General features: G+C 43.7%; 1 protein-coding gene across 1 annotated transcript; it reads right to left on the reverse strand.

Moving 5' to 3' along the window:
• Positions 1-1,124: 1,124 nt before the first annotated feature.
• On the reverse strand, positions 1,125-12,692 carry LOC123121817 (protease 2). The gene is made up of 16 exons (XM_044541884.1): positions 12,298-12,692; positions 11,733-11,890; positions 11,296-11,518; positions 11,155-11,215; positions 10,762-10,965; positions 10,230-10,364; positions 9,801-9,929; positions 9,038-9,426; positions 8,124-8,334; positions 7,792-7,985; positions 7,433-7,633; positions 6,303-6,380; positions 4,654-4,708; positions 1,865-1,987; positions 1,675-1,736; positions 1,125-1,548 (listed from the first exon to the last, which is right to left on the reverse strand). Exons 1-16 carry the CDS (start codon positions 12,657-12,659, stop codon positions 1,125-1,127), a joined length of 3,009 nt encoding a protein of 1,002 aa, XP_044397819.1. The 5' UTR covers positions 12,660-12,692.
• Positions 12,693-13,042: the final 350 nt, after the last annotated feature.

The raw sequence follows: 13,042 nt of genomic DNA on the forward strand, positions 1-13,042 counted from the left end.
TGCAGGGGGAAGGCAGTGGGCTCGGGGAGGTGGCGGCAGTCTCGCCGGTGATGGGGGGCGCGGCGAAGGGCGGCGCCGTTCGGGGGAGGTGCCGGCGTCGGGGTCGAGCGGCTCCGAGCTTGGGCGATCCGGCGGGGAAGAGGACAAGTAGGTGCTCCGGCGACCGGCGGCTCCGGCGAAGCACTGGCGGGACGAGGCGGCGACGATGTGCGCCGGCGGAGGCTCCGAGCGAGGGCGGGGGCAACCGCGTCGGGGGCGGGGCGTGTGCCCGATCCAGATCGCGTGGGGAGGGGGAGAGGAGAGACGTGGGGAGTGGGGGGAAAGTGTGCGGCCGTGGGGTTAGGGTTCGGTGGTGAGGGGGGCAGCCTAAGTAGGCCAAGGGAGTGGGTGGGCCGGCTTGTTAGCGGCCAGGTGGGGGCGGCTGGGCCGAGGCCCAATTGGGCCAAGGGGGTTCTCTGCCCTGTGTGTGTTGTTTTATTTATTTTTCTTTTCTATTTTCTTTTAGTTTCCTTTTATTTTTGTTTTAGCGAAATACCAAAATGGCACCTAATTTGATGTTACCAAATATGCCACAGCCACACTAACTTGCTACCCAAACTAAATTAGTTTTGTAATTTTTTTGAATTTAAAAGTATTTAGATAATAGTTTTCGCTACTGTTTTATTCATCTAATAGTATTTAAATATTTTATAAAGGTGTCGTTTCTCCACCATAATTACCTACGCATTATTTGGCACAACCCGAACATTTTTGTTTTAATGTTTGAAAACTTTTACCGTTTGATTTGATTTTGAACTTGAATTTGAATCGGGTTCGAACTAACGCGAGATTAGCAACAGTAACCGTGGTGACGTGGCACCATTAGCAGAGAATTACTGTAGCTTAATTATCCAGGCGTCACAACACTGTAACACAACTTTATGTCGGAGTGCTCAACATAATATGGCAAGTGGTTCCGAATGGCATAGTCAGACAACCAAACCCTCATCCCAGCCAAACTTAGGAACTTCACTCCTTTCTTCAAATAAGAATTCTCGTCCTCATTCTCCTCCCTTGGTTCGCCTGGATCCGGGCAAGGTGTTGCCTCAATTGTCGTCATTCTCATGCCGCCATCAACTACAACTTTATGGGCAAGGCTGAGATCTTGAAACAAGTGAGGTCTTTTTTTCTAAGCCCATCAACTCAAAGTAAATCTGGTTTTCAGCCTTAGTGAATCCATCCTCGTCCAATTCTTCCTCCGGACCTTCATCATATGAGTAATACCCATATAGACGAATAAAAGGTAACTCACGATCCATGTTCTTTTGCACTACGTAGGCATCCAAGTCACCAACATCATTACCATGAAACCCTTCCTCTAGCTCATCATCGTCATCATGAGCATCACCATCCTCCTGAATTACTTTGTCAGTAGCAATCACCTCAACTTCATTTACTTGGCTAGAAGCATCGGGGGCATACAACTCAACCTCATTTACTTCATTAGTTGGTCGTTGGGGACGTGGTTGGCGATAAGCATTGGGGGCATTAACCACAAAAAGAGGCACACTTCGTCAGGCACATTGGGGGCATTTACTTGGCGAAAAGTGTGCTCAACAAGAGGCACACTTGTCCTCTCGATCATTGGGAAGAGGCATGTCGGTTCAAGTCAATTGCAAACCTAGGAGGTTCAACCTTGGTGGCAAACAGTTCAAGTGACTTGTCTTCTGATTGGGTAACTTTTTCCTTGTATACATCTGAATGCAAATCCGAGGCGATAGGCATACTTTTCAAGCGAGATTTGGCTCCAAATTAATCCAACATCATACCTTCCTATTAACTTAATTCAATCATTGGGGTCCATCCACTTTAAGACATGTCTCACCTTTGTAACAACCTTCTCATAGCTAGGGCTTGTATCAAAAACCATTGGTTCCTCGCTCGTGTCGGCATTGTTAGTCAAGAATGCCTCCTTGTTCATATAATGAACATTAACAAGTCTCTCCATCTAAAAACAACATGAATGAATTTAAGGCATCAATTACAATTGTTGGTTATCCAAAAACAATCCATTATATCCAAACCATATCAACACTAAATTATTAATGATGTCCAAAAAGTGTCATTAATTAACATACACTAAGCAAAGTTTACCCTAAACACTAACTAACCCTAACCCCCAATCTTTCCACTCACCAAGCAAATATTCCTACTACACACCAAGCATATCCCTACATTACCAAAGTTAAACAAAATATTCAACCAATTCCAACACACTAAAATTAGGGGAAAGCATGAACTAGGGTTCCTCCAAGAGGATGTAAAAAATGTTAGCAAAATAGCAAGATTTAACCCAAAAAATCGGGTGATTCGGGGGAGATTACCACAAGCAACAAAGTGATGGAAAGATCCACTTAAGGGAAGCACATTTTGGAGAGGATTTGATGTGGGCTTGGGGGGTGGGAGAGAGGGGGAGCAGGAAGTGTTCTTGCAAGCTCGGGTTGGATTGGGGAGAGTGAGTGGGGTGGGTCCCACCCACTCTTCCATGGGGCTAGTTCACTTACCAAGACAAGGCGCCAGGGTCCCTGGCGTCCAGGTCTGGGGGCGAAAATGCCAGGATGATTGGTGTTTGGCCCTTTGCCACGTCAGTGGGTCAACGGGCCGATGGGTTGTGTGGGCTAGGGCCAGACGCCAGGGTCCATGGTGTCTCCTGTGCAAGCTAGACGCCACGGATGTTGGCATGACCAAAAAAGGTCAGATTCAATTTTATTTTTTTGAAAACGAGGTCAATTCTGGATTTTATAAGCACAAAAGGTTAAAACGGAAATTTTGACCTCAAAGCTACCGAGATTCTGTTCACGTGAGCATCACGATCAAGTGTGGATTACCTTTGGTTGTTATTCAGACTTCCTTCCATTTTTCTCCCTTAATCATTGGCACCTAGGACAAACTCTCCCCTCCGGACTTCACCGTGAGCACGTGATTCGTCTCCCTTCTGCCTGTCGCTTTGTCTACCGGTGGCGGGGAGGAAATCCTGGTGCCTTCGCTTCGGTTAACAGTTTAGGTTAGATTTTTTTAGTCCTCGTAGGTGCGGTGCTAAGTCGGATGGTGACGCTTCTTCTTCAAGTTTGCCTTCCGGACTCCGTTCCTCCTTGAGTTTGTCCGCCTGGACGTAGTCAACGGAGCTCTACTATAGATTCCTAGCATCTTTTTGGCATGGCGAGGTTAGTGTTTCTCGTCAAGGGTTTAACCGCAACGACTGTGACTCCAGGGCACTGGTCTTTAGGGGCACATGCATGAAGACTTCCCAGTTGTCATCGACAAGGTCAAGCCGACTTTGGTAGGGGAACGACGCCAGCGGCTTGTTCTGGCGGCATAGTGGTTGTTCAGTGGTCTCAAAATCTTGATGTAATTTTTATTATGTTTGAGATGCCTTGTACATCCGGTGAACTTTATAATAAATCCGATCAATTTCGCAAAAAAGTGTGGATTACCTTTCCTTCAGCGTGGGCTAGGGCAAACTCTCCCGTCCAAACTTTGTTGTCACGTCCGTGGACTCGTCTCCCCTCTGCCTACTGCTCTGGTGGCCGATGGCAGGGAGGGGAATCTTTATGCCTTTGCTCTAGTTAGTAGTTTAGGTTAGTTTTTTTAGTCCTCGCAGGTGCGACGTTCAAGTGGATGTCAATGTTTCTTCTTTGAGTTTGTCTTCCAGGCTCCGATCCTTCTTGAGTTCGTCCATCTGAATGTAATCAAAGAAACTCTGGCGTAGATTCCTGTCACCTTCTTGGGACGGTGAGGTTAGGATTTCTTGTAGTACATGCGCAACAACAAGATTTGATGTGAGTTGCTTCAGATCTATTTAAGGGTTCAACGAGGTTGATGGGTTCTATACATGCACGAAGACTTCCCAACTGTCATCAACGAGGTCAAGCCGGCTCCATTATGAAAGTAACGACGGCGGCACATCGACGACTCGTTCTGGCGACAGTAGTGGTCGTTCGGTGTCTAGAGACCACGGTGTTATTTTTAGTATGTTTTGAGTTTTTTTTACTTCTAATGAAATTTTATAATACATCAGGATATTTTTCGCAAAAAATAAATGTGGATGACCTTGACTAGATTTAAGTCGCAAACAAAAAAACTACCAAGTGATTAGATTTTCTCCTCCTCCTGTTTGACTGCGTTGTCGGTCCCTCCCGCCTCCAATAGTACTTGGGTCATGGAGGTGCAGAGGACCTCTCCCCCTGCCAGTGGGAGGCACCCACCCTGCTCTCATTCTTGTTTGGTTTCGTGTCTTGGTTGGGGATGTGTGATGGTAAAGATGTCTCTCGGTAGGAATAATGTCTCCCGCATTTGATCCACATCTCGATGGTGTGTCTTGCATTGAAGGGTGTGTGGACGTATGCCTCCATTGGATCTAGTGAATCCAATCAGGTACGGGTCTTCGATGGATCTATTTGGATCCAATCTCCGCTCATCTTTGTTTTTACGTTTACAAGCTTGATCCTTCCGATCTACGACTCACTTCATTGTCGATGTTTTCTGTTTTGATGTGATGGTCCTGCGGGTCGTAGCCCAACGACTTCGTACCTATTTACTACAACAAGATTTGCCCAATCCTGATGAGGAGCGACCAATGATGACAGCGCGCTTTCGGCTCTCTTCAGTGCTTACAACGTTGCTAGGTGGTCCATAAACTTGGTTCTTGTTACCTCTGGTGTTCTCTATCCTGTCACAATTGATTATGAATAATTTGGAAGTTTAAAAAATTCTATGGATCACCTTCTATGGGGAGAGAGATTGGTGGTTCGGAGAATCTCGCAGGATGTGATGACCTCATCAGCGATAAGATCAGACGACTTCTGATTCCCTGCTTCAACTCCAAGTGCAGTAGATCATAGTTTCATGGATCTATAGAACATTCATCGACTAAATGTAGGCCACACCAACTGTGTGGAGCTAAACCACCGTGAAACAACTTGTTTAGTACTCTCTCAGTTCAGTATTATAAGGTGCACTATCTTTTTTTAATTTGGATGCATATAGACATATTTAAGTGTGTTTTTTCATTCATTCTAGTCTCTATGTAGTCCATATTAAAATATCCTAAACATCTTATATTTGTGAACGGAGGGAGTACTTACTATTGCAGTATTACCATATTGAGATATCCAAACCTTGACTAGATTAAAGCCCTAAACACAAAGACTCCATGTGATTATATTTTCTCGTCCTTCCGTCGACGCCATCATCGACCTGTCCTGCCTCCAATGGTCTTTGGGCCGTGGAGGTGCGGAGGAGCTTGGGCCCTGGCCAGCGGGAGGGACCCGCTCTCATTCTTGTTTGATTTAGTGTCTTGGTTGGGCGTGTGTGGTGGCGGCGATACCCCTTGGTATGAATAATGTCTTCCACGTTTGATTCTCGTCTCAATGGTGCGTCTAGCGTTGGGATGATTATGGGCAGATCCGTTTTCAAGGTGATGGTTGGAGGACTGCTTTAGGATGTCTTCCACGTTTTTATTGGTTAGACTCAGTAGCGACGATTTTGTGTCGTTATCTTGTTGAAGGCGTTATCGTCTTGCTGATGTAGTAGCCTTCATTAGTTGATGTCATTAACCAGGATGAAAACCCTTGTCTTGGCCATCAGCCGACATGATGATGACGACATGAGATCATGTACCTCTACATGAAGGCGTTGCAATGGAAGAACTCGACTTAGTCATAAATGTTCTATTCATCTCTTTGTAATAATTCGACCATGATTATCTTTGTTTTGTGCTCTGCTTAATAATTAAGAAGAACGGGCTTGCATCATAATGATGACAGGGGTCTCAACCTCTTTTTTGAAAAGAAAAGTAAGTTTTAGTGGTAAATGTTGTCAGTGACGTACTTCCAACGGTGATGAGAGAAAGGCCAGTCCCTGCTAATCAACTATCGCATCTGAAACCTGGAGCAAGAGAGACCAGCACGCCAAGCCTTCCCTACCACGAGCATGCGCGGATGAGAAGCAAAGCAGCGTGTCGCCATCAGGCAGGGCCATCACGAAGCTATGCGACGGACATGACGAAGTCTAGAATCGCTCCATATCCCATCAGAATCAACGCCATGGGTCCTCCAGAATCGTCAGATTTGAAGTGCATAATCATGAGACCACAGGTGAAGCACGCACGGAGTAGATCCCCACTGAGAGAAGAAGCTCCAACGGAAGCAATCGGAGCCATTCATCGCATTCCCCAACGAACCCATGATGCAATGCAACCAACTGGGGCACCAACCCAACGCACCCATGGGGAAGCACGCCTGGCACAGTATATATATACTCACTCCCATCTCCCCACTTGAATCTCTTCCAACAATGAATCCCAATAATGCGCTGCACTCGAGCAGCAACTACTACTGCATCTGCATGGATATGCAGAGAGAGTAAACGGTTTACAGTGATATCGAAACGGATTGGAGTAGCCACCCAGTGAAAAAACGTAAGCAGAGGACCACACAAGAAGTATACACAACAGCCATACGGAACCGTGGAGATTGGCGTGCCAAATGGCTGGACTTATTTTCTTGAGTATATGATACTGCCAGGTTTCAAGAAGAACGAACCGAGTCCAATAATTTGCGCCTTGGGATCTAGCCGGCGTAGAAAACTGTGGACTTGGGATCACGGGTCCATACTGCACCAACTGGTACTACTTAACTGAGAGTGCCCCGTGCATTACAAGCATAAATAATTGCGTCACTACTCACTAGCGAAAGGATATTTAAACTAAGATAGGCTCCGAGAAAATGTACTAAACACGCTTCAACAGGTCGCCACTAACTTTCTACTTACCTACTAACAACGATCGAAACATAGAAAATGTAGGCATAGATGTTACATGCAGCTCATCTTAATTTAAGGAAGCCCCAATCTCATTCAGAGTTTCAAAACACAAGACAGCGACATACAACTAGCCTGATGTGTGAGTCATGGTTCAAAACCAATATCCATTCTCGCACATTATAGTTCCATATCTAGCATCGGTAGCACCTCAACTAGCGCGGCGCATCATACTAGAGCCATATGTCAATCTGGATATAATCTATAATGTTTGTCTGATTGAGTTTTGCCATAATAGAGAGAACTCTGTAGCTCGACACAAAAAATTCTATATAACTATCCACGATACTGACCTTAATTTTGACGGGGAACGACAGATGATGCCTGATCTTAACACTTTAACGCACAACATTCATTTGTGCTATTCTGAGGGCTCCAGTTGGCCATGTGCAACTGCAGGAACCCACAAATAAATGGCTCCGCAACCAACAATAGTGTGGACTATGAGCGGTCTGATCCAACGTATCATTCCAGGTTGCCAGATGTCACCACAGCAGGTAATGATATCGATTACTGCTTCCATGCATCACCGCAACTCTTGCAGCATGGTAAGCCCAGAGTATCAGTTCATTACTTCGCAGACATATCATCCATCCCCAATGCCTTCATTAGAAATGCGTACTCGAAGGCTGTCTCCTCGCACCGCATGAAGCGTCCACCCTCACCAAAATGGCCACTCTGCATATTAGTTTTGAGCACAACAGACTTGGAACAGGATGGGCACGTGACATCTCTCACTTTCGAAACCCACTTGGCAGCTTCCCAGACTCCTACCCTGTCAAACAAAAAGGGAAGTTTGACAATTCAAAAGAAAACCAACAGTGCACAACTAGAAACCTTGAATACAGTCTTGTGAGCTGAAAATTTCACATGGAACAGTAACAAATTATCCAAACTGTAGTATCGCAAGAGTACAATGAGGTGGACAAAAACCTTGTATCATTAAAAGAGGCAGTCACCAGAATTGAGGGGTAACATTTGCCCGGAGATAAGTTGTCATAAGGAGAATAACTCCGGATTGCGTCAAATTCAACTGGGATATTAGGGTCACCAAATTCTTCGTAGTCCAAGATGGTGAGAGGTAACGTAGGATCCAACATTGTATTGCAGATATCAAGAAAGGGGACCTGTTTCAGTATAAATACATGTCACTGATACTTGAAAGCCCAGAAACATCATTTACCAGTAGAAGCAAAGAGAAGGGAATAAGCACAGCAAATCCCAGATGATAAATGATATATCAATGGATGAGCTCAAAGATTTACCTTGAGAACTGCAGCAGAGAATAAATTTGGCAGCATATTAACGACCGCCCCAACCAGCAAACCACCAGCACTGGAGCCCATAGCACAAAGACGACTTTCATGCACAAAACCTTCCTTGATAAGATGCATACCACATGCCGCAAAATCTTGAATTGAATTTATCTTGTTGATTTTGGTGCCTGCTATATGCCATGACGGATCCCCTCCACCCCTACATAATTAGGCTAGGGAATTACAAACAATCGGGAACATAAAATTTTCGGTGTCAGTCATAAAATGCATTTCCTTCTAATCATAAATGGAAAGTCAAAAACAACTGTCTTGTCATGTTTTAAAATTTTATTGTGGAGCATGCAAGAGAAACGGCAAATGGTATATCACACATTCACACCACATGCTCAGCCAAACTCTATTTATTTATTTTTTGTGGGGAAGCCAAACTCCATGTTGATAACCTCCTAATACCGCTGGATGGAGAAAATGATAGAACTTTGTGACTATTAAATGGCCACCTTTCAGAATTCTAGCAAATTACCTCTGTGACATGGATCACCGTATCAGGAACCTGCTCTACTCCAGAACAGTGAAATCAGGCAGTCCTTTCACAAGATGATGGATCAACGTCTCGATATGATAGCAGCCTAGGACCTAATGTCTCTTTCAGGTGAAAATAAAAATTAACGTTCTGTATACTATAAATTTGGTGAATAAAGACATCGTGTTGCACACTTGTAGGAAGTCCAAGTATAGGGTGCAGGTATGCTAGTCTGGTGCTTTAATAATCTAGTTCATCAAATGAAAATGCACAGTTTCGCATGCTGCAGTAAGTTGTAAGATGAGTTGGGAAATACTGAATGATGATGGGGAAGTGCAGTCCTGTAAGCTGAAAAAATACCACAGGCATCAAACTGTACCTAACATCAGCAAATGCAAGAACCCAACCTCGAGCAAGCAGACTAAGCCTGTCAGAACACCAGCTTTTATCCAGATCTTCTCCATAAGCTCCATATCCATATAAGATCCCAGGCGATTCTCCATGAATATGAGCTTCCCGTGAATACAGGATCACTAAAGGTATCGAGACACCATCATGCGAAACAACTTGGACCCTCTCACAAGATAATAACTTGGAAAGATCACTCCAACTTTGTGAATCTTCAATAAGCTGCAGATTTTGTTGGATGCTTGAAACATTGGATTGTCCTACTGTGTATATACTTGAACAAAGGCCAGTCACTTCCTCTTGATCAACGATAGTAAATGTCTTCTTTCTCATGTCATAATCCACAGTTAAGTCAGGAATCTACAATAAAGCAAATTAAACATTTATTCGGAAAACTTATCTCTAGTAACACAATAGATGCACTGTACAATAACGTTGCTCAATTAACATAATAAAACGCCAGATTAACATGATGAATATTTGGTTCAATTATATTCTTCTACATGATACACAGTTCGATTATACACTTCATGAAATTGTACAGCATTATGTGAGTGGCAAGGGATAGAACAGGTCTGAGTGTGTAGAAAAGAATTTGCTAGGCGCTATTATATAAATCATAGAGTGAGATCCAGGGAATTGAGAAAAGAAGAGCTGAAACCAATATCAACATAGAATAAAGGAAATGCCCATTGACACAGATAAATAATGAGAAACTTTGTTGAATGTTGTACCACTGGTGATGACACCACCAGACGAAAAGTAGATGACATGAAATCATTGTTGGGCCCAGGAAGAATGCTGCATAAATTTGAAGGTATTGGGAAAAACCATGGAGCGAAATCACCCAATTCCTTTGGCTCCTGGAAGATAAACAAAAGTCATTAGCACAAATAATACACGAGTGTTCAGAATCATGAGTAGCAACAATCTAGCCCATAGTATGAAAAGGTAGAGAGAATGACAATAACAGAGTACAGGTTATACATTGGAAGTGCAACAGATAAAGTGAAATTAAGACCGTCAATGCATCAAGGTGGGTTAAGTATTTGGTGATCTAAATCATTATGGTCCAAGACAAAGTGTGTATTACATCTCTAGGAGTAATATGTCAAAACATACAAATAGTAATAGGTTAACATGACATGAGTCAAATATCATACCTGAAAGTCGATCTGGACTGGCAAATCGATGGAGCAAAACAGAGGAAGCCCATCTTTTTGAAGAAAGAGAACTAAATGTTCGTGAAAAATATCCATATCCTGAAACGTGCAGTCCGGCCCAGGGAGTGCCACAACCTAGCAATAGAAATACAGGCAACAACTTTTTAAAGTATGAAGTCTAATGGGAATAAATCTAATGCATATTCAGCAACAAAATGCGTTCAGGCCACAAAAATGAAAAATCCATACTAGCAATGAATATGCTACTTATATACAGATGTCATCACCACTTGATATGGAAGAACTCAATGTTGATCACTGACGAAGATATTTTTGTTTTAACAAATATCACTCTGTTCACCAATATAAGATGTTCTAAGCCTGATTTGAATGTATATAGATGCATTTTAGTGTGTTCACTCATTTCAGTCCGTATGTAGTCCATATTGAAATATCAAAAACATATTATATTTGTGAACAGAGGTAGTAATAAACTCTGCCTAGACATTTACATTCTGAAGGAGGGAGAGACCTGCCATTTATCCATCAGTGATTTTTCAGCTCTACACCTGGCCAGGTAGTAGCCTTCAACTGCAGTTTCAGTATCTTTCAAGGGTGCATTAGTAAGAATATAGAAAAACCCATTATGATGCTCCAAAAAGTACTGTACTTTGTTGGTGCGTTTTTGTACAGGCCATAAGCCTTCTCTTACATTACCAGATTCCATCACATAAACCTGCAGCAACACAAGCACAAATCAGAAAGAACAATCGAAAACAAGATATATGTGGTAAACGTCGCAAAATGCATTAGTATTTGGTATAAAGTTGAAATAGAAACCTTCCTCAGATGATGTCCTTGTGTTAGAATTCACAGTGATATACTTGAAATCTTTTGTGCTTGTGATATCCACACAACAGTTTACATCATCCTCCATGAAAACTAAAAGGCCGGCCTCATCTGACTGCATCTTTTTACAGAAAACCCTATAACATGAAAACATATCAAATACAGTAAAAGACTACCAAGCTTCTTGAGCTTAATACTCTATTGCAGGAAGACTTACTGATTGGGACGTAGAGTCTCATCACAGACAGTATAAAGTAAATTTTCACTGTCGTGAGCCCATGCTAAACTGACAATTCCCTTGTCTGGCGGACTAAAAATGACATGCTTAGACTGAAGATCTTTCACTTCCAGCGAAAACAGTTCACCCCCAGATGTATCGAGAGTATATGCAAGAAACCTATGATTGGGAGATATTCGACAACTCCCAATGTGAACATAACCTGCATAAGTTACAAAATGATCCACTGATAAGTCTTCAGGCGCAATCAAATAAAATGTCCTCATCGCAAGAAATCAATGATAATAAGCAAATAAGCAATGTCCAATTAACTGCAGTAAATATAATAATCAAACTGCATTAAACTATACAATTGAAGCTCACATCAGTATATTATGTGTAAATATGGAGATTACTTTATGTAGCAAAGCACGTACCAAATTTCTCTGCAATCTCATTCCAGTCAAGCAACACTTCTTCCTTCTCCCAGTCAGAAAGATAACTAAGGAAACGTCCTGCTAAACCACCAGAGGACCTCAGCTTTCTGGACAAAACTGGGTACTCCATTCCGTTTGGCACATACTGGTAATATGACCTGGATACACAAACATGGGCTATGTAAGACACACAGGCAATTGTATTTTGTTGTGCGGCATCATTTATGTAGCAAAAAGTATTTTAAAAAGTGCTTTCCCGTCTTTCCATTAGCACTTATTTCCTGAATAGGAGAGTAAAAGCTATGTTTCTAGTCAGAAGCATATATAACAAGTGCAACACGTCCAAGGAGATTAGACCAACAATGCATTCCACAACCGTGTATTTGACAGAACAGTTCATTCCATCTGACATGACCAACAATTTAACACTAAAATCGTGCAAGAAAAAACATAACCCTACACTAGAAAAGACTTCTGTGATGCTATATTAGAAGGATGCTAGCGATACAGTTCCACGTCATGCTGTACGGGATCAAACGAAATGGAAAAGTACGCCAGTACGAACCAAGGGCCCCAGGGCTGAGGCGGGGAAACGGCGGAAGGGGCCAGCCGGGCGCGCATCTCGGCAGCGAGGCGCGCGCGGAGGCCGCCGCCTCCGGCAGCACCAACGAAGGCGTCTGCGTAGGCGTTCTCGGCGGCGAGGAGGGCGGCGAAGTCGGGGTCGGAGGTGTCGCGCATCCAGTGGTAGGGGTCGCTCCACGACCTCCCGTGCGCCGACACGGTGAAGGGGACTTTCTTCGCCACAGGCCGCGGCGGGAGGGTGTCGGTGTTCGGGGGATGCGGCTGCGAGGGAAGGCGGGAGCGGCGGCGGCAGGTGGTGGAGAAGAGGCGGAGCAGGGCGGGGAGAGGGTGCCGCCGGTGGAGCATCACGCCGGTTCAGACGGTTTTGCAGTGGGAAGCCTCGGACCTGGGGTTTTTCTAAGGTTCTAATGTTTTTTGTCGAGAAAATTACGTACTCGAACTGCTGGCGTGTAACACAAACATCCCAAAACTTGCAAAATGTTTAAATACGATTATGAACTACACAAATATTCAAAATAACACTTCACGGTCTCCTTTCCCTTAGCCTCTCCATGGCTCGCTCTCCAAGATCCTGGGTACCTAAAAGGATGAAGAACGCAGACGAGACAAGAGACATCTACGGAACAATTTTATTTCACACATACGAGACGTTAATTCAAACCCCTTTCATTGATCCCCACAACAAATACAAAGGGTTATAAGGACTCTTGCCTCAACACATACCTTAC

Source organism: Triticum aestivum, chromosome 5D, assembly GCF_018294505.1.
Source record: "Triticum aestivum cultivar Chinese Spring chromosome 5D, IWGSC CS RefSeq v2.1, whole genome shotgun sequence".
Classification (NCBI taxonomy): Eukaryota; Viridiplantae; Streptophyta; class Magnoliopsida; order Poales; family Poaceae; genus Triticum; species Triticum aestivum.

Bases quoted from the DNA above. Each gene is read 5' to 3' on its own strand.
- LOC123121817 (XM_044541884.1), bottom strand. From the start codon at position 12,659: ATGCTCCACCGGCGGCACCCTCTCCCCGCCCTGCTCCGCCTCTTCTCC. The intron at 11,216-11,295 runs GTAAGTCTTCCT...TTCATGTTATAG, and splicing joins GAGACTCTACGTCCCAATCA to GGTTTTCTGTAAAAAGATGC. The intron at 4,709-6,302 runs GTGAGTATATAT...CAATTGTGACAG, and splicing joins ATTCAAGTGGGGAGATGGGA to GATAGAGAACACCAGAGGTA.